Below are 19,748 nucleotides of genomic sequence, written 5' to 3' on the forward strand. Positions count from 1 at the left end.
AAGCCGCCAGAAACACACAGGTCAGTTCTAATGATAGTGATGGGCCTGAACGCTAACTACATGCCAGGTCCTGTGCCAACCGCTCTGCCTGGACCGTTCCACTGAAGCCTTGCAATGAACCTGTGAGGCTGAGTATGATTATCGTCCCCACTTATAGACGAAGAAACTGAAGTTTGAGGGGGGGTAAACACTTGCTTCACGTCACCCAAATGGTAAGAATTAAAGGCAGAACCTGGACACACAGAGACCGGCCTCGAGGGCCCACACATTTAGCCACTACGCTAGAAGATTCTCTAGGCTACTGTGTATACGATGGATGGGAGGGGAGGGAGGCAAAATCTGAAAACGCGCTAAAGGCCAAGAAAAGACACAACTTGTCCATAAGCACCTAGTGTGCCTGTGGCTGGGCTGGGACCACATGGAATCTAAGCGGGGCTCTGGCTTAACAACATTCAGGGATGGATGTGAAGGTGGCATGAAGGAGGGCGGGCATGTGGAGGTCAGCACCTGTGTGTCCAGGAAAACAATCCGCTCTTGGGTAATAAAGAAGTCAATGCCACTGGTCTGGTTGCCCCCTCGTTCCTTCATCTCGGCACTCTGGGCCCGGAAAACGTACGCCCTGTGGAGAGAAGCGGGTGGGGTGCATTAGAGGTGCGCTTCTCAGCCTCTGATGCCTCCAGAGTGTAACCATGTAAAATGAGCGTGGTTCCCTACACTCTCAAAGCCTCCTACAAAGCCTTCCACCTGTGGCCCCTGTTGTCTAGAGAACCACATTTTATTCCACATGACTTCACCTTTACCCATAAGGAGATCTATTAACCCATCCAATGAAGTCAGTAGAGTGAGGTGTTTAAGAGTCAGGACTTTGTAGGACCGCTGGGATTCAAAGCCCAGTTCTGGCTCTGTGGCTTTGGGCAAGTCCTTAATTTCTTTCTCCTTGGCCTCCTTATCCGTAAATGGGGATAACAGCAGTCTCAAAACTCTTAGGGCTGCTATGAGGCTAACTGCCGTAAAGCCCTTAGGAAAATGCCCGCTAGGCAGCGATACGTAATCGTTAGCTGTGAATTACCCAGTGCACTTGCCACGGGCCGGGCTCCGGAGATATAGCACTGAATGCTCTCCACCCTCACAGTGAGAGGCTGGGTGGTTGTAGAACTCTGTTCCCAGTTCTTCCCCTGGGAGGAGAGTCTCCCTCGGTTCTATCTGCGTCGGACCGGGAGATGACGCCAAAGCAGGCACAGCTGAGCCTTGCCCTAGACCATGGAGCTCAACTGGGTCACATTCTGCGACCTGGACAAAGTGATTTTCTCTTTCAATCTGTAAAATCAGGGTAATGGTATTTCTGTCTCAAAAGGTAATCCCCACCTCCCTGAGAGGCGTGTTACGCTGTCCGACACCCACTTAACAACACCGTACTGAAGGCCTCTGATGTACCAGATACCGGGATGCGACAGGGAACAAGGACCGTCTCTGCTTCCAAGCAGCTCCTGCTCTAGCTTTACAGATCAACAGAGATCAGTAACTGTGAGCGGTAGGAAGAAGGGGTATGTGGCGCTCAGGATGGGGATAGCTCAGTTGGGAGGGCTGGGAAGGGCTGCCGTACAAGAGACAGATGACCACACTGAGAGTGAGAGAGAGAAGAGTTTATTGAGCAACTTTAATTAAGTTAAAGGGGAGGCACAGGGGGTGGAGGATGGAAGCAAAGACTGTCCCAGGTGGATGGCAGGTGGCGTGTGTGGGGAATCAAAAGACCAGTGTGGGGAGAGGGGAAAGCGGAGAACAGGGGGACTGGGAGCAACAAGAGGGAGCACAGGCCTCTGTGGGGCCTGGTAAGGAGCTGGGGCTTTGGCCCACGAGCCTGGAGTAGCCCTGAAGACATTTAAGTAGGGAAGTGACAGGACTGGAGGTGGGTTTTGAAAGGCTCCCCTTGTGCTGTGTGGTGAGCCGTAGCCTCCCTTATCCTCTCTGACCTTGACCGCCTAGGCCTTCCCTTCTTGCTCACTCCGCGCCAGCTCCAGGGCCTTCATGCCATTCTGCACACACACCAGGCAAGCTCTGTTGCCTCAGACATAGGCTCCTGTCATTCCATCTGATTAGAAAGCTCTCCCTCCTCCCAGTCTGCTTGTGCTCAGTGTCCCTCTTTGCGAGGCCTTCCCTGACCATTCTGTTTAGGACTGTAATCCAGCACCAACCACAGCTTCCCTATAATCCCTTCCCGTTTGGGTATCACCTTCTCACATGTCAAATAACGTAGTTTGTTTGCCTTCACCCTGATTAGAATGAAGGCTCACCAGGACAAAGGTTCTTGCCAGTTCTGTTGACTGTTGTATCCCCAGTGCCCGGAACAGTGCCTGGCACACTGTAAGCACTCAATAGATGTTAGCTGAATTGAACTAAAGCAGGGAGATCAGTGAGGAGATTCTTGACATTCAGTAGGGGAGATGTCGGAGGCTTGGGCCAGGAGACAGGAATGAAGGAAGGGAGAAGCAGATGAATTCTTAACATAAAGAGGGCCTGATGGCAAGAGTTGGCACCAAAGTCCGCCACACCACGGGCTGACGTGGCTCAAAAAAATAAGCAGAGGGCACCTCGGTGGTTCAGGCAGTTAAGTGTCTGACTTCAGTTTAGGTCGTGATCTCATGGTTTGGGAGTTCGAGCCCCATGTTTGGCTCTGTGCTAACAGTGTGGAGCCTGCTTTGGATTCTCTGTCTCCTTCTCTCTCTGCCCCTCCCCCACTCACATTATCTCTCAAAATAAACTAAACAATAAAAAAAACACAAAAGATATGCCAGGCCAGCAGAATTCTCTCTAGCTCAGGAACCTGAACTCAAAGCCGGGGGTAGGGGAGGAGAAATTTGCTAGTTGGGGGTGGAAGCTGAGACGGAAAGAATGCTGAGAGAGCTGGAGCTGTTCCCAAGTGGAGCCAAGGTGAGCTTAAGTTACAAGTTGACCAGAGAGGAGACGGACCTGGGAGGAAGGGCAGCCCCACAGCTCTGCTTCTAGTGGATGTACAGTCTCACGATAGTGGTTCTTAACCTGCTCTGGGTCTCCATCGGACCCTCTAAGATCTGGGGGAAACTACAGACCCATTTCCTAGAAGGAAAGCCTAACTGCAGATAGATGTAAAATCCCTCATATACTGTCAGGAGGAGGTTCATGGACCCCCTGATATCCATCCACACAATGCAAGATAGTATCACCTGCTTTATGGAAAAAAAAAACCAAAACCAACCCCCTACATTTTCTAGACAATCCCTTTCTCGTTCTCCAGTTTGAGTCTTCCTTAATCAGACCGGTTATGTCTCTCCTCCCTAGTCCCTGCCTTTCTCCATTTCCTTCCCTGCCCTCAGTTCTGGTCCCTAGTTCCTAAGCTCTCTCTTTCCCCAGATCCTCTCCTGTGACTTCATACTTTTATTTTCACAATCATCCCCATCCTTACTCAAGAATGCAGGACCGAGGCTGGTCTAGAACCCATGCCCTACATTCGAGTCTCTTTCCCTGTTCTATTTACCAGGTCTTAGCAACCAGTATCCTATGAGCATTTGCTCTGTGTCAGGTTCTTGTTAACTTTGCCTTCCTGATCTTATCCTCCAAAAACCCACTTTACACATGACGAGGTGAGATACTGGGAAATGAAGTGACATTCCCAAGGTCAACTAGCTGGTGAATGGCAGGGCTGAGACTGAAGTCAACCTAAATCCAAAGCCGGGCTCTGTACCATTCCCTGGGGCGAGGCAGGAAGGGAGGGAGAAACAGCACTGATTATCTTGGAGCCACACAAAGATTTAGTCCAGGCCCTAATCACCCTAATCTGACAAAGACATTGAGGCCAAGGGAGGTGAAACATTTTCCCAAAGTCCTTTGGTAATACCACTTGCAATACCCAGGCCCACCCTTCCCTGTCCTCCAGGTAGGTGTCCACCTCCCTCCTGGTCTTCCACACCCCTTACCTCTGGTCCTCCTCAGGAGTGTTCGCTGACAACAATGACATGACCATGGACTTGCCTGTCCCCTGAAGGCCCAGGACACCAACCACCAACACATCGGTCTGATCCAACAGGTACTGTGGGAAGATGAAGGAATGTGAGCCTCGTAAATCTGTCAGCGGCTGGAGTGGGAGTGAGACTGGGGTGGGGTGGGGGGGCAGAGACTGGCCCGCCTGCCTTGTCGGATGTGGAAGCAAAACTTTGACGCCTCCGATCCCCTCAGTTGGGCAAAGGGCCCCTGTACGTATGCGGTGGCACAGAGAAGAACATTTGTGAGGGCTCCCAAGTGGAGAAGAGCCTGGCATGGTCAAGAAGCTAATGGAAAGTCAGTGCCACTGGAACACAGCGGGCAAAAAGGGAAACCTGACTTTGGGGAAGAGTAGAAGAAACACACAGGAATGAAGAACAGGTGGAAGGACAGGATGTGGTATCTGAGGGCTACTGCGGCAGACTCCTGGAGGACTTTCGGCTTCTGGCAAGTCAGGAAAACACGCAGCAGCATGAAAAAGGGACAAGAGTGAGGAAGGGGAGGTCAGTCTGTCCTGGATCCTGTCTGGGATTTAAGAGTCCTGAGACCTTCACCTCTGGGCCACGAGCTCTGATGCCTTTCACCACTAGGGGGTGCGAGAGACACGCTTTAAAAAAAAAGAGAGCCGTCCTCAACAGGCTCCTTAAAAAATCAATCCTTTTTTTTTAAAAAAGGAAGCCAATCTTGGCTCTAACCCTAGACACATTAAAGCAGAAAGAACACCTAGCGCTAGCCCTGTTCAATAAGCTGGATACTGACCACATGTGGCCATTTAAATTTAAGTTCATTAAAATTAGGGGCGCCTGGGTGGCTCAGTTGGTTAAGTGTCCAACTCTGCCTCAGGTTATGATCTTGTGGTCCGTTGAGCTCGAGCCCCATGTCGGGCTCTGTGCTGACAGCTCAGAACCTGGAGCCTGCTTTACATTCTGTGTCTCCCTCTCTCTGCCCTTCCCCATTCTCGTGCTTTGTCTCTCTCAAAAATAAACATTAAAGCAAAATTTTTTAAGTTCATTAAAATGAAACAAAACTAAAACTTCAGTTCCTCAGTTATGTTAGCCACATATGGGGATATGTGGATAAGTACTCAATAGCCACTTATAAGGATAGTAGCTACCATACTAGATAGTGTAAATACAGAACACTGTCACCACTGCAGGGCGTTCTAATCTGACAGTGAAGGGTAGGCGTGGACACTGGCTTTTGTTTTGTTTTAAGGCCCTCCAGTTGATATCAGTAGGACAGCGGACATAGAAAGGAAGGAGGCCGGGTAAAATACAGACCCGGCATGCTGTCCTAGTAAGTCCAAGCTGTTGGAGAAGGAGAAGGGACACATCTGGGAGAATCTGGGCAGCAACGTGATGTGACGGGTCTAGGGGGAAAAAGCAGCAGGAGAGGAGAAATGAAGCCCGAGAGTCTGGAGGTAGGCATGCCAGTCCAGGGATGTGAGGTCTGAACTACAGCAGGGGCCGCTGAGATGGAAAAGGGAGCCTCTGGGAGTGACATTCAAACCAGTTAACACTGGTACTGCATGGGTTGTTTCGATCAATCAGAAGGGGAACTGGAGCAGGGTCTAGGAGGCTGACCTGAGGGGGCAGGAGATGGTAAAGGAGGTCCCAGGGCATCTGGGTGGTAGTGGGAGTCCCTCTTTGCCAACTGGTATCACGGTTATTCAGTATTTTAACAACCAGCACAGCCCATGTACTGCAAGCCACTGCAACTCAGCCCTGACTAGGTGAGAACTTTCAGATTCCTTCTCTCTCATTGCTGCAATTGCCTGAAAGCTGTCTAGTCCAGTATCACCTGCCAAGAGGGTGGCGGTGGGGAGGTGGGGTGGAGGCAGTGAGACGTGGGACCTGGGGAAGCTCAAGCAGGGAGACCCATGCTCCCCACTCAGTACCTCAATGGCGCTGTCACACCAATTCATCTGGTCATCTACCAACTTGATGCTGTGCTTCATGCGTTCTGGGGGCAGTAGTTTGGCCTGGCCCACGACAGCTGGAGACAGGAGAAAGCAGGAGATGGGATGTGGTGAGGGTCTGTGTGAGGGCGGTCCAGCTCCTAACCGTCCTCAACAGGCTCCCGCCCAGGCCCGAACTCACGGTCCATGGCTGCGGGTGCGGCAGTGCCCATGCCTCGGTTCTGGATCTGGTACACAGGCTGCGTGGGTCTCTGTCCCTCCTTCTCTCCCTTGGGCGGTGCGGGGGCTGCAGGGGGTGCTGGGGCAGCGCCCTCGGGGGTGGAGGTGGTTGTCGCAGCCGCTGGCCCTTTCCCCTCTTCCCGTGGTTTCATGAGGACGATAGGCTTCTCGAGAGGGGCTGGGGCAGGTGGGGCAGCCGGGGCTGTTGGGGGTGGTGGCTGCTTAGACTATGGGAGTGAGAAGGTTCCGGTCAGCAGGAGAGATCTTTGCCCTAACTGCTCCCAGCCTCCCCTTCAGAAGATTCTTCCCTGCTCACCCGCTCTGCTGGAGGTTTCGAGAGGATGATGGGGGTTTTCTGCATGACCGCCGTGCTGGTCTCTTCGCTGCCATCCTGTGGTGAGGGAGGGCAGTTACTCGGGCATGGCTCCCTCGCCTCTCAGAGACACTCCCCAGGGCCTTTGGGTGCCAGGTACAATTCTAAATGCCTTCACATATTAATTCCACCAGCAACCCCGTGAGATAGACACTATCATCCCCATTTTACAAATGAAGATACTGAGGTTAACTGGCTTGCCCAAGGTCACGTGGCCAACAAAGAATGGAGCCAGGCTTTGAACCCTGGCAGCCTGGCTCCACAACTGCATTCGGCTGCCTCTGCCAGAAGACAAGCCCAGGTGGAAGGAGCTAGGGCTCTGGAGCTAGCCCTGGGTTCAAACTCGGCCCTGCCTTTTGCTGGCTGTGTGAACTTGGCTAAGGCCTCGCTTCAGCCTGTTTCCTCATCTGGCCGGCAGGGATAGGAGTTTCTTCACAGGACTACTACAGGCTGAGCGTAGCTGGAACTTGAAAACTGTCCATGTGGCGTTTGACGCATGGCAGGCGCTCACTATCTGACAGCTGCTATCCCGAGAGCCCTGCTACCCTGATCGTTCCTCATCACTCCTCAGCTCCACTCACACTTGCCAGTAGCCAGGGGGCTGATCCCACACCTTGCCTTCATGTTTATTTTGACTCACCCCCAATCTGCTCAAGAAAGGGGAGAGATCGGCTTTTGAGCCTTGTTCTTTTGAGCCTTGTTCCCCGAGGAACCTCAGGAGAGCCATGACCCTTCAGTGGGTCTATTTCTTCACCATACACTGGGGATACTTACTTCAATTCTGCTCACTTCACTGGCCTATGGTGAAGAACAAACAAAGGGCATGAAAGTATTTGGGAAGAAGAGCTGTGACAGAACCACAGGAGAGGCTGCGGGCTTTCAGAAGGCCAGGGAGGGAGATGGGGAGAAGGTCCGGGGAGGAGAGGATGATACCTGGGACGAGGCTGTGAGGACAGACAGAGGACAGGAGATGTATTCAGGAAGCACAACGTACAGGGTGACTGACGTGGGGAAGGGGGTGTCCAGGATGAGGCCCAGTGGGCTGTCATGGATACTAGGGAAAATGGGAGGAAGATGCCAAGGTCGGCAGGGGACATGGAGGACGTGAGGAGTCCACTGGCCACTTAGGAGGCTGCCAGGGATCAGCGGCAAAGTCAGAGGCAAAGACAAGAGGCTTCGGAGAGGCTGATCCAGGACTAAAGCTGAAAGTGCACGATGATGGCGACATTGTCCCGGGTACGTGTGGCAGGAAGAAAGAGACCCTGTGTTCTCACTTATGCTGTAACCCAAGGAAAGGAATAAGAGCCGAGCTCACTGTGAAATCAATTATTATTCATGTCTACCATTTTATGGCTCAGAAAACAGTTCCAACTGTTACTTTCTTCTTCCCCCCAGAGCTCTCTCAGAGGTGGGTAGGGCCCTAGAGAAAGGACACGAGCAGGGGGCAGGTTCTGACAGCGAGTCACCTCAGCACAGGAGAGAAGACAAGGCAGGACCGGGGCCCACGCCGAGGCTCCTGGTTTCCAGTCCAGGACACTACGGCCGGCAGACCAGTGCTGTGCTTGGGCTCAGCTGGATTTGGGTTTGGGTTCTGGCCCCAAAGCTCACTGATTTTGTGACTCTGGGTTAAGTCCTTTCTCCCCTGAGACTCACTCTCTTCATTAGTGAAAATCAGATCTGTCCTAGGTTCTACTTCATGGGGTAGCTAGAAGAGTGCAGGAAGACCCGAAAGACGTTAAAGCACCTTGCACGTGCACGCTGCTCAACACCTAGGAACAGCTGCGGTTATTATAGGACTCTTTGAAACATGAGTTTATGGCGCCTCTCAGCTCAAACCCTCCAGTGCCAATTTCATTCAACAAAATCCAAAGTCCTTTCTCAGGCCTATCAGGTCCTACGTGATCTGGCCTGAGTTACCTCTCCGACATCATCTTCTATTACCTTCCCTTCTTCTCTGGCCACTGCAGCCACACTGGCTTCCTGGCTACTCCTTGAATACACCAGATATAGGGCTCAGGGCCTTCCCATTTGCTGATCTGTCTAGAATGCTCTTCACTCAGATTTTGTCATGGTGTATTCCCTCACCTCCTTCAGGTCTCTGCTCCAAACCCACCCCTTCAGGGAGGCCCTCTCTGTCCACTTCATCTAGGACAGACCCCTTTGCCACTCTCTACTCTTACTTCATAAGGCTTTTGTTCACAGATTGATCCCCAGCATCTAGATTAGTGCCTGGCACATGGCAGGTGCTTAATAACATTTGTGGAACGAGTGGATATGTGGATGCTGCCCTTGGGCCCACTCACTCACCCGTCTCTCTCTCTCCCATGGGGCAATGTAGTCCCTCTCCCGACCACCAGGCCCGGAGAGGTTCTGGGGGCCACCGGGGCCAGGCTCTTTCCAGCGTCGCCGCCTCTCTATCCCATAGAGACCAGGCTGACTATGGCCAGACTCAGACATGGTTGCCTACAGAGAGAGAGAGAGAGAGACTCAGAGAGAGAGACAGAGAGAGACAGAGAGAGACAGAGAGAGGGGGAGAGAGAGGTGCATTTCAGAGTGAGGACAGACTCTTTTCAATCTATTTGGTTCACTCTGGACTGTAAGAAGGCATTTCCTTTCAAGAGAGCTCTGTGGCTGTGGCAGTGACTGCTAGCTGGCTCTCAAGATCTGTTCTCTTCTTCCAAAAAAAATAAAATAAAACCCTTAGTCCTGAGCTGGGCACATGGCTGTCCAGAACACACCTCTCAGCACCATTTGCAGTTAGGTGGCCATGGGACTAAGTTCTTTCTGGCCAATGGTATGACACCAGAAGTGTGTTCTAGCAGCTTTCAGAAACTTTCCTTCACAGATGCTGGCACATGCCTTTTGCCCTTTCCTCCTCCTGGCTGGGAGGAATATGGTGTGCAGGCTGGAGCTCAAGCAGCCACCCTGGACTGGAAGGAATGAACGAGGGAAGGCTGGTGTGGCAGAAAAAAAATCGGCGGTCTCCTGTTCACCCGGCGTTATTTCCTTCTAGATGCAGTGGGAAACAGCTACACTTCTCTTACTTGTAGCCAAAATTACTCCCAACTATTAGTCACTTGGCCTCAACCTGTATCTCATAGGGGGAGGGGATCACATAAAAATGGGACCTATTCTTTCCCAAACTGTGGCAAAGCATTTCCTTACAAACCAGTAACATGATCCTCAGTGTGACAACTACTGCTTTGATTACCTAATACTGGCATGTGTGGGGGTGGGGCTCCTGCACTCAAGGCCCTATCTTATCTGGTGTCCCTCTACATCTCAGTCTGTCTACCTTAGGTTTCTGATGGCCCGCCATCCCTCACACTCCCAAGTCTCCCCCGTGGTTAATCTAAGATGTTATAAAATGAACTGCCACCTATATGGTCTACTCCCTACCATTGAACTCGCTTTATAGGTCCCTCTAGGGACTTTCCCCAGCTGTTTACACTTCATTCCAGAGAAATCTCTGAATACTTAACAGTCTGTTTGCAGGAGAGGCCATTTCCTTTATAGCTCAGAGGTCAAGTTGGCAAACTGTAGGCTACGGACCAAATCAGGGCTGCCTTCTGTGTTTGTAAATGAAGTTTTATAGGAATACAGCCACCTCCATCAACTTAAAAGTTGTCTATGGCTGCCTTCTTGATCCAGTGGCAGAGCTGAGTGGTTGAGACAGAGACAGTACGACCTGCAGGATCTCAAACAATTCCTCTCTGTCCCTTTACAGAAAAAGTTTGCTGATCCTTGCTTAGCTCTTAAGTGCCTATGAAACCATTTTTATTTTTAAAAAATTTTTAGGTAAGCTCTGTGCCCAATATGGGGCTCGAACTCACAACCCCAAGATCGAGAGTGGCACTCTCCACCAACGGAGACAGCCAGGTGCCCCCACCTGTGAAATGGTTCTATGAATCCCCCACCTCCTACCCAAGTACACAGTCACAGATCCCTGTGAGAGATTCGCTCTCCAGAACAGCAGTATCTGTTAACAGGATGTCGGAGTAGGGGCTTGTCCAGCGCCTCTCCCATTGCTACAAGTGACCTCTTCTCCCCCCACCCCCCCACCCCGTCACAAACCCAGCTGAAGACTGCCTTCTGAGACAGGAGGGCAGGGCCTGTTTACACATGCTCATGGAAAATGATCCACTCAGCACTTAAGTGACTGTTTACAGTCTCTGGCAGAGATTCCCCTCAGAAACTGGGAATCCTCCCTTCCTTGCAGTTAAGGGTCACTTTGCACATTAGTCTCGAGACAGCCCCACCCCCCAGTGCTTCAGTGTCTCTTTTCATTCCTCCACAGGGACTCTGCCCCAGCACTCCAGTCTGTTTACACACCAAGAGAAGCCCCTTCTCATGCAGCAAGTGTCCGTTTGCATGTTTTTTTTTTTTCTGGAAACTTCCACAGTATTTGGGTCTATTGAACAGCTCTATGGGGGAGCTCCCCAGAATGAGTCCACCTACATACAGGTTGGGGACCCCCCCCCATGTTTCCAGGCTCCTCTGGGGAGTCTCCCAAAATGTATAAAGCCAGTCTATTTGTGTTTATTTACAGGGCTCTTACAGTGACCTGCCAGATGTTAAGAATCTAACTAGGCATGCTTTGGGGGAGTTTCCTCAGTGCTTAAGCACCTCTTCATATGCCCCCTTTGGGGACTCTTCCAGAACCTAAGTGTCTATTTGCAAACTCTGAGGGAAGACTTCTCTAATTCCCAACTCTGTATTTACACACCACCACCCCCAAGAACTTCAGAGTCTATTTACACTATTTTTTTAAGGACTCTCTAACACTTGTAAATATACATTTACAAGTTTGTATATGGGGCATCCCCTAAAACCAATGAGTCTCTATTACTCAGGTAACATCCCCAATAATTAGACACCTGCTTACAAGCCTCCTATGGGGAACCCTACGATTTAGGTTTCTATTTACATAGGATTCGGAGGACCTCCCGGGTATACAAGGTCTGTCTGTAGACCCTCTGCGAGCGTGTTCCCAAGACTCCTCTTTACACGCTGTCGTTAGGACGTTTGCAATACTTGACGGCCAGTTCTAAAGGCCCTATTAGGCCCTCCCAGAACTGAAGTTCCTATCTACACCTTATTTATCTCCTCCCCAGCCCGCGCCCGCCAACCCGGTATTTTAAGGGTCGCCCTTGAACGCCTAGTCTGTTACGCACACCTGCCGGACGTCCGAGCAACCGTTTAACGGTAGAGAAGGGGGCGGGGCCCCGAAACGCGCCCAGCGCCCCGCCCCCTGCCGGTGCACGAGCCTCGCGCGGGCTTGCGGGCCCCTTACCTAAGGCGGCTGCTGATTGGCTCTTGGGGCGCAGCGCTACGCGCGCTTTCCGTGACGGGGCTGGTGGGGGAGGTTCCACTACAAGCCACGGGCCTGTAAATGGCGTCTAGGGGACGAGGAGCGTTGGGGAGAGAGAGAGAGAAAGCAGGCACCGGTCACTCCGGAACAGGTCTAGGCACCCCGGAAGCGGCACCCAAAGAACGCCGGCCCGAAAGAGGAAGAGGAGAAGGTAGCACGGGGCGGAGCGGAGATCAGGACCCGTGGGGTGCTGGCCTTGCGCATGCGCCGAGGGCTGGGCGCGCCAGAACGGAGCGTCAGAGCCGGGCTGAGCATGCGTTGATGGAGGTGGTTGGCTTTAGCACGCATGCGGATGACGGAGGGGAGGAGGGCGGACGCTAAGGTTCCGCCTTAGTGTGCGCGCGCTGCTTTGAGGCCCATGTGGGAGTGTAGCGAGGAGGGAGAGAGGGCGGCTCCGGAGATGGCAGGTTCGAGTCCCGCCTCTTCAGTGGCGTTGGCGGGATTCGGTGGGGTGGGGTGGGGCGGCGCGGCAGGGAGGAATTTCAGGGTCCTGGGCCGAGTAAGTGCTGAGAACACGGGAATGAATTAGACCTAGTGTGTGCGCTGTAAGACATAACGCTCTGTGGAGGGAGACAACTAGAGGAAATCACTGAAGGAGAGGGCCCAGGTCCGGTTTGACCTTGAAGGGCGGGAAAGGGTACTCCAGGTGGAGGGAAAGGTCCAGACTGTTTTGGACTCAGAATTCCCTCTGGGTGGGAGGTGAGGCCGCAGAGACGGGCTGGTCAGATCCTGAAGGCCTGGGAGACGGAGACTGGTGGGATAGGATTGTTCAGTCTGTCGCCCGCCGCGGTAGGGGAGGAACCCAGGGATAGGGGTCGAAAATTCAAGAAGCCAGTGGCGCAGCCTTGTGCGCACCAGAGTTGGGGGGGGGGGGGGGGGGAATGCCCGGCCCAAGGAGAGCGCATGCGCGCAGCGGTTTAGCTAGAGCCCGCGGTTACCACTGGGAGGGAAATAACTCCGGGGAGGAGGGAGAAGGGGCGTGTGTACAAACGTACATTCATATGTATATCGGTCAATGGGGGAATTTACCATTTTTCATGTGCAATATTACTAAAAAATTTTTTTTGTAATTTATAACTGAACAGGGGATACATGTACTTTCTGACAAAATTCAGGCAGCCACTAGGGTACACAAAGTCTACTCTGGTTCTCATATTCCATTCCTGAAGCACCGGCTCCCAGTTTCCTTCTGGAATGACTGTTTAAGCAAAGCACTGAAGATAAGAGCTTGAGCCTGGGTTCACATAAATGGCAGCTGACCTTGGCCACGTTCCTCAACCCTCTCTACCCCCGTTTCTAAAATGGAGATTGGCGGCACCTTATAATGTTCCTGGCAGAGTTAAATGGATGAACGTACCCAGAATAGTGCTTGGTGCGTAGTAGCACTATGTGTTGTCATTATTTTGTGCTGCGCTCACCCCCCCCCCCAAGCCTCATCCCTGCTGCCATTTCCTCAGTACCCGTGCCAGGTGGAACTGTTTCAACAGACTGCCACAGGCGCAGTGAAAACACCGGTCCACAGACTAAGTTGAGAGTCCTGTTGATGGATTCTCCAAAGGCTGTGAGTGTTAAGCAGAGACATGCATGATAGACCATGCCTCTTTGTATTGTGTCTGTCCGTGTTCCTGTTTAGCGGCTTCATCTCCGGTCATACCCATTTTTCTCAACTAAAATTTTCAATCCCAGGTCACCCTCCATGCCAGTTTTACAACTCTGAGCAACCATCAGGTGGAAATGACTTTAAAAGGGGAAAGAAGGGGCCTGGCACTGACACTGGGCCCACTGTGTACCAGGCTGTTTTATATATGTCACCATACCTTTTCCCCTTCTCCATTTAACAGATGCAGAAAATAACAGTCTGAAAGAGGACGTCCTTACTGAAGTCCCCTAGCCAGGAAGCAGCAGGGCCTGGAATGAAACGCAAGCCTGTCTCACCCTAGAACAAGCCCACATTTTTTTCCCCTGGCGGCGGGCAGCCTGCCTGGTGGTGAGTCAGTGGTGCAGACAAGCACCCAGAAACCTGCCTTTTCTCCTTAGTGGCATGATTGTGTGGATGTGCCATGCCCTAACCATTTCCGTATTGATAAACATTTAGGCTGTTACTGAACTTTGGCTCTTACAAGCATTTGCTGCGGTTACTAACCTTGTACATCTGATTGCATGTGTGTGATAGGATTATCAGTAATATCTTGTTTGAAGTGGAATTGCAGGGTCAAAGGGTCCACGCTTGGGGATGTTGAGAGCCATGGCCACTTGATGTATTCATTTCTCCGTTGACTTCGGTGTTCATTGTATTCATTCATATGTTGACTGAATTCTGGAACTCTACTCAGCTGCCAGGTATGGCTGTAGACTGGAGATCCTACAGGGAAATAGGCCAGAGCACTTGCCCTCTAGGAGCAGATATTCCAGTGAAGCAGATGATGTCAGGTAAAAGATGAGTGGAAGGATAAGTCAGGATAAGGAAATTTTGAGTGACGGAGGTCAGAGGTGGTCAGGGAAGGCTCTCTGAGGAGATGACATTTGAGCAGAGGCCTGAACAAAGTTAAGGAACTGAAGTGTATGAAGATGCTGAAAAGCCGTGGAAAGACCTGAGGAAGAAGCGGAGTGGAGCTGGTGTTCGAAGATTGTCAAGGTGACCAGAGTGGCTGGAGCAGAGCGAGGGGAAGAGAGAAAGCATTATTTAGGAATGAAGCTATCGAGACGGGCCAGGTTACATAGGGTCTTGTAGGCCACGGGAAGGGCTTTGGAAGTTACTTGCCGGGTGTAACAGGAAGCCGTTGGAGAGCTGTGAGCAAGGCCCGGCATGTTGAGATGTGTGTTTTATAAACATCTCTATGGTGAACACCCTGAATTAATGACTGTGGTTGCTTGTGGGGGTGAAGGTTCTAGACAGATACGGAACAGAGCTGTGAGGACGAGTGTTGAAGACTTCTGCTTTTTTGAGCAATGTGACTGTTGTCTGTGCACAGAAAAGTTAAAGTATTAAAGCGGCGCCAGTTGCTGGGAAGAGAATAGCCTGCAGCTGGGCAGGCGTGGACACAGGTGATGAGGAAGCCCATGTCCCTGCCTGGATGGGAGATGATGGTGACTCAGAAAGAGGGTTGTGTGAGAGGAACCATGAATCAGGGATGACTTAAAAGTTATCCTAGGGGCGCCTGGGTGGCTCAGTCGGTTAAGCGGCCGACTTCGGCTCAGGTCATGATCTCGCGGTCCGTGAGTTCAAGCCCCGCGTCGGGCTCTGTGCTTACAGCTTGGATCCTGGAGCCTGTTTCAGATTCTGTGTCTCCCTCTCTCTGACCCTCCCCCGTTCATGCTCTGTCTCTCTCCGTCTCAAAAATAAATAAACGTTAAAAAAAAAAAATTTATAAAAAAAAAGTTATCCTAAAGGTTTTGGGCTTGACCAACTGGATGAAGGGTGATGCTTTTTCACGAAGATGTGGAGGAGTCCTCTTCGTGGGAAATCGACAAGCTTTGAACCTGCTGACTCTGAGATGCTCGCTGGACATCGAGTAAGGGGCGGCAGTTAGGAGAGAAGCCAGGGTTGTAGACTGAAAATTTTTTCCTGACTTTTCATTGTGAAATTTTATTTTATTTATTTTCAATTTTTTAAAATGTTTTATTATTTGAGAGAGAGAGAGAGTGAGTGGGGGGAGTGGGCAGAGAGAGAGGGAGACACAGAAACTGGAGGAGGCTCCAAGCTGTCAGCACAGAGCCTGACTCTGTGGGGCTCAAACTCATGAACCACGAGATCTGACCTGAGCGGAAGTCAAACGCTTAACTGCCTGAGTCACCCAGGTGCCCCTCGGGCGTTTTTAAGGTGGGAGAAACTATGGCAGGTTTGTTTGCCATCAGGAGTGCTAGAGGGAAAATGGACATGGAGACTTAGGAACCTGTCCTCAAGCAGGTAATGGCGGTGGTGCTGACAGTGTACAGGGGAGAGACGGATTGGCCTTGAATCAAAGAGGGGCCAGCTCTTCCTGGTAAAAGAAAGTCATAACATCTGACATTCCCTCTGGATTGTGAAAACCGCTCTTGTTCCTTCTGTGTTGGCAGTTACTGTGCACAGCATAAAAGCTTAAGCAAGGTCTTTGGACTGCAGTCTGGTATTGATGTAAATGGTAGGGCTTCCTTTACGAACCATAATGAAGAACTGGACAGATGGTCGTGATGTTTGTTCTAAGTGGCTGGGGCCAGAGGGAGAGGACGGTGGTGGGCAGTTACAGCAAGGGATGCTGGGGAAGGATGGGGAGCCCCCTGGCAGGAGCTGCTGTGACACTGCGATTTATAATAATCTATGTGGTCTTTGCCCCTTTTCTGGCTCATAGCACCTAAAACCCTTGGAATTTTGTGCGGTGAGAGCAGAGGTGTCTTTTGTTATGTTAACGAGGTGGCTTTTGGAAAACACCTAGGTAACCTAAAGCTGGGGGCTTATTGCCAGGGCCCCAACCTTGTAGAGGTTGAAATAGCCGGTCTGACCCTTGGCCTTCTGGAAAGGGAGAAAGGGTGGTTGGAGCTTGAATCAATCGCCAGTGGCCAATGATTTAATCAGTACTGACTTTGTAATGAAGCCTCCATCAAAACCCAAAAGGACCAAAAAAACCCAAAAACCAAAACCCAAAAGAACAGGGTTGAAAGAACTTCCAGGTTTTAGGGCATGTGAAGATTTGGGGAGAGTGGGGCTCCTGGAGAAGGCATGGTAGCTCCCACCCTTCCCCATACCTTGCCAGTGTGTCTCATCCATCTTCCTGTTCCTGAGTTTTATTCTGGTTTATAATAATTACTGATTTACAAAAACCGGGAATCCAGTAAGTAAAATGTTTTTCTTGGAGTTCTGTGAGCTGCTATAGCAGATGACTCGAACTCAAGGGGGTGTTTGTTGGAACCTGTGCTCTGTAGCTGATTGGTCCAGAAGCACAGATGATAACCTGGACTTGCCACTGGCTTCTGAAGGTTGTGTGGGGGTGGGGGGTGCGGTCTTGTAGGACTGAGCTCTTAATCTCTGGAATCTGATGCTGTCTCCAGGAAGACAGTGTCAGAATTGAGTTGAAGTATAGGACATCCAGCCGGTGTCTGAGAATTGCTTGGTGGGGGTGTGGGGGGGGACCCACAGACTGGAATTGGGTGTGGGGTCATTAGCAGCCAGGGTGGGGTGGGAGGAGGCTGAAGGGGGTTGTGGAGCCTGAAGAGCCCCCAAGGTGAGGCCTGTGGGTGTATTAACACAGTGGAACACTATTCTGCAATGAAAAAGAGTGAGCTGCATGGGTGGATCTCATAGCCACCGTGCAGACTCTAAGAAATCGGTCCACACTAGCATGTAGAGCAGGGCTGCTTTCAAAGTTGGGCAAAAGAGGTCAGGACAGTGGTTACTGGGGATGGAGTTGGGTATTGGCTGGGAGGAATATGAGAACCTTTAGAGGGCTGGAAACTGCTAGCTTGATCTGAGTGGTGGCTGCTCCGGTGAATAAATTGGTAAAAATTCAGTGAGACTGCATTTAAAATGTGTGTGTTTTAAAAAAATAAAATAAAATATGTGTGATTTACGTAAAATGGATCTCCATAAAAGAAGAAATGAGCCGAGCCAAAAAGCTAGACTTTGACAGAAGGGCAGGTGGGAGCCACAGAAGTTTGAACCAGGGCTAGGTCCAGGGACGTGTGAATGTTGGGAGAGTCCTCAGGGTCCCGGGATGCAGATGCATGGAAGGAGAGAGGCCAGAATCTGCCTCAGCCTCAGCTCCTGCCTGGCTTTCTAACTGCCACCCCTCTCTGGGCCCTCTTTTCCCCAACCAGCCCTCTCATGGGAGTGGAGGTAAAACAGGAGAGAAGTCCAGAGCATGTGAGACTGAGCTCCCTGGGGACAGACATCTGATTCGTGCCTGCGGCCCTACTAGCCCCTGATAGAAGTACAGATTTTGTGAGGGGGAGTGCAGAAGCTGCCGGAAGGGGGGTCTCAGGACCCATGCCCCACATTGGGAAATAGGTGAAAGTAGCGGGGCAAATCCAAGATACTTGAGAACGGGATCACTCACGTGTCCTCTTAGTTTCTTAGTGAAAAGCCACTTCTAACCAGTTCCTGCCTTGTCACAGTGAAAACCACCTTGGCTGGAGGTGAGGAATTTGGGCCCCCCAGGCGTTCAGGGTTTTCATTCAGTGATATTCACTGAGGCCCTGCATGTGCCAGCCCTTGACATTGAAGACACAGTAGAGAACAGAAATGAAAATACGGTATTAATCATCCCTGAGCTTCTCAATGGGCCCGTTGGCTAAGTGCTGGGGCTCTGGAGCCAGGCTCCCTGGGTCAGAGCCCAGCTCCCCCTTCTCTACTGTGGCTTTGGGCAGGTTTCTTAAATCTCTCTCTGCCTCAGTTACTTTTTATGTAAAACAGGACCACACAGTACCCACTTTGCCTCCTTTTTAGAGATTTTGTGCGGTCGTTTGGCAGGGGATCTGGCTGTAACACTGCAAGGAGGGCTTCCTGCAGGGGGAGGGTGTTGGAGATGTCTTCATCCAGTTCCTGTCTCCTATACTGCCAAGTGGGCTGGCGTCCAGAGGAAGGGCAATTCGTGGCAGTGGGTGGTGCAAGCCCCAGTTTAGCTCCCGGAGCCGAGGGATGAGGCTAACTGTGGCTTTGCAGGGAAATCCGAAGATAGCTCAGCAGAGAAGGATGACTCCCAGCCGGGCTTCCCCGCAGAGCGAAGGAAGCAAGGGTGAATCAGCCTCTCAAAGTGGAATGGAGCCGTTGAGGGAAGTGATGGGAAGTGAAACCTCCAAGAGGTCCAAGGCCACTCGGCCTCTGACTCACCTCAGGCAGGGCAGAGGGAGGGCTCAGCCACAGGGCAGGGCAAACTGGGTGTGAATCTGGGCCCTGCGGCCAGACCTCCAGCCTCTAGACATGGCCCTTCCTGCAACCTCAGTTTCTGTATCTCTACAACGGGGTGGGAGGGGTTTGGTCGAGGTGATTTACAGGAGGGAAGCACACAGTAGGGCCTCCAGAACTGCTAGCCCCTCCCCCTTTCCTGTCTGAGTCTTAAACAGATAATGAAATGAGTATGTTGGGATAGTTTGGGGTTCTTGTTAGTCTCCTGACCGGTGGGTCGTCCTCTAGGTCCTGGCGAGATGAGTAGGGGAGGGAGGGCGGCAGGAAAAAGAAAAAGAGCAGCCATGCACCACATCTGAAAATCAATAGCGAAAATAAAAATGATGAACTGTCTCTCGTGTATCTGGTTCTTACTAAATGCCTGCCCGTCTGTGCCGGTCCCTGTTTTCATCTTCACAGCAGTTCCATGGGAAGGTGGACCCATTCTAGAAGTGAGGTAAAATGTTCAGAGAGGTGAAGCCACTTGCCCAAAGTCACACAGGTAGTGGATGGCAGAGCTAGGCTTTGGACCCTGAACCAAATCCTGGAATTGAAGCCTTTGCTCTTAGCCTCAGATCTGTGGGGGTGGGGGTTATTGAGGACCCACAGACCTGGGAGGGCACTTAGAGGAGGGGTCTGTTTTGTAGACAGGGAAACTAAGGTTCAGGCCAGACAGGGGCCTTCCACTGGATGATCTGCCTGTTGGGAGTGTACATACGTTCAGAAAGAAACAGCAACTTCGTCTGGCTTTGTTTAACATTTATTACAAAGTTAAGAGCAGAGACTGGTGAGTTGTGCCCCCCACCCGCCTTCTCCCCACCAGATACTCTGCAGCTCTGGAAAACTGTGTTCTCCTTGCTCTCCCGCCAGAGGGCGCTGCTTCTTCTCAGCCTCAGGCCTGGTTCCTTCAGCTCCCTTATCCAGCGGTAACTGAGGCATCCCAGGATCCTGGACTCTGGGCCCCCCCACCCCTGGTCCCCTCCTCCTCTGGGACCCA

At 51.6% G+C, this 19,748-nt stretch overlaps 1 protein-coding gene and 1 long non-coding RNA gene across 7 annotated transcripts in view; one reads left to right on the top strand and one right to left on the bottom strand.

Moving 5' to 3' along the window:
• Positions 1-11,956, bottom strand: part of SMG9 (SMG9 nonsense mediated mRNA decay factor) — a 20,125-nt gene extending 8,169 nt beyond the window's left edge. The window contains exons 1-7 of one of the 6 annotated variants that reach the window (XM_027037716.2): positions 11,818-11,956; positions 8,832-8,987; positions 6,468-6,542; positions 6,114-6,378; positions 5,912-6,009; positions 3,951-4,063; positions 508-619 (exon numbers count right to left, since the gene is read on the bottom strand). In XM_027037716.2, coding sequence (XP_026893517.1) covers positions 508-619; positions 3,951-4,063; positions 5,912-6,009; positions 6,114-6,378; positions 6,468-6,542; positions 8,832-8,981 — 813 coding nt within the window. In that variant the 5' untranslated portion in view covers positions 8,982-8,987; positions 11,818-11,956. The other 5 variants (XM_053211429.1, XM_053211426.1, XM_053211428.1 and 2 more) reach the window with 5 other exon arrangements.
• LOC113593402 (uncharacterized) lies at positions 11,906-19,390 on the top strand. The gene is made up of 3 exons (XR_003413557.2): positions 11,906-12,046; positions 13,737-13,882; positions 17,686-19,390. It is a non-coding gene; the product is annotated as an uncharacterized LOC113593402 (long non-coding RNA).
• The last annotated feature ends 358 nt before the right edge of the window (positions 19,391-19,748 follow it).

Source organism: Acinonyx jubatus, chromosome E2 (assembly GCF_027475565.1).
Source record: "Acinonyx jubatus isolate Ajub_Pintada_27869175 chromosome E2, VMU_Ajub_asm_v1.0, whole genome shotgun sequence".
NCBI lineage: Eukaryota > Metazoa > Chordata > Mammalia > Carnivora > Felidae > Acinonyx > Acinonyx jubatus.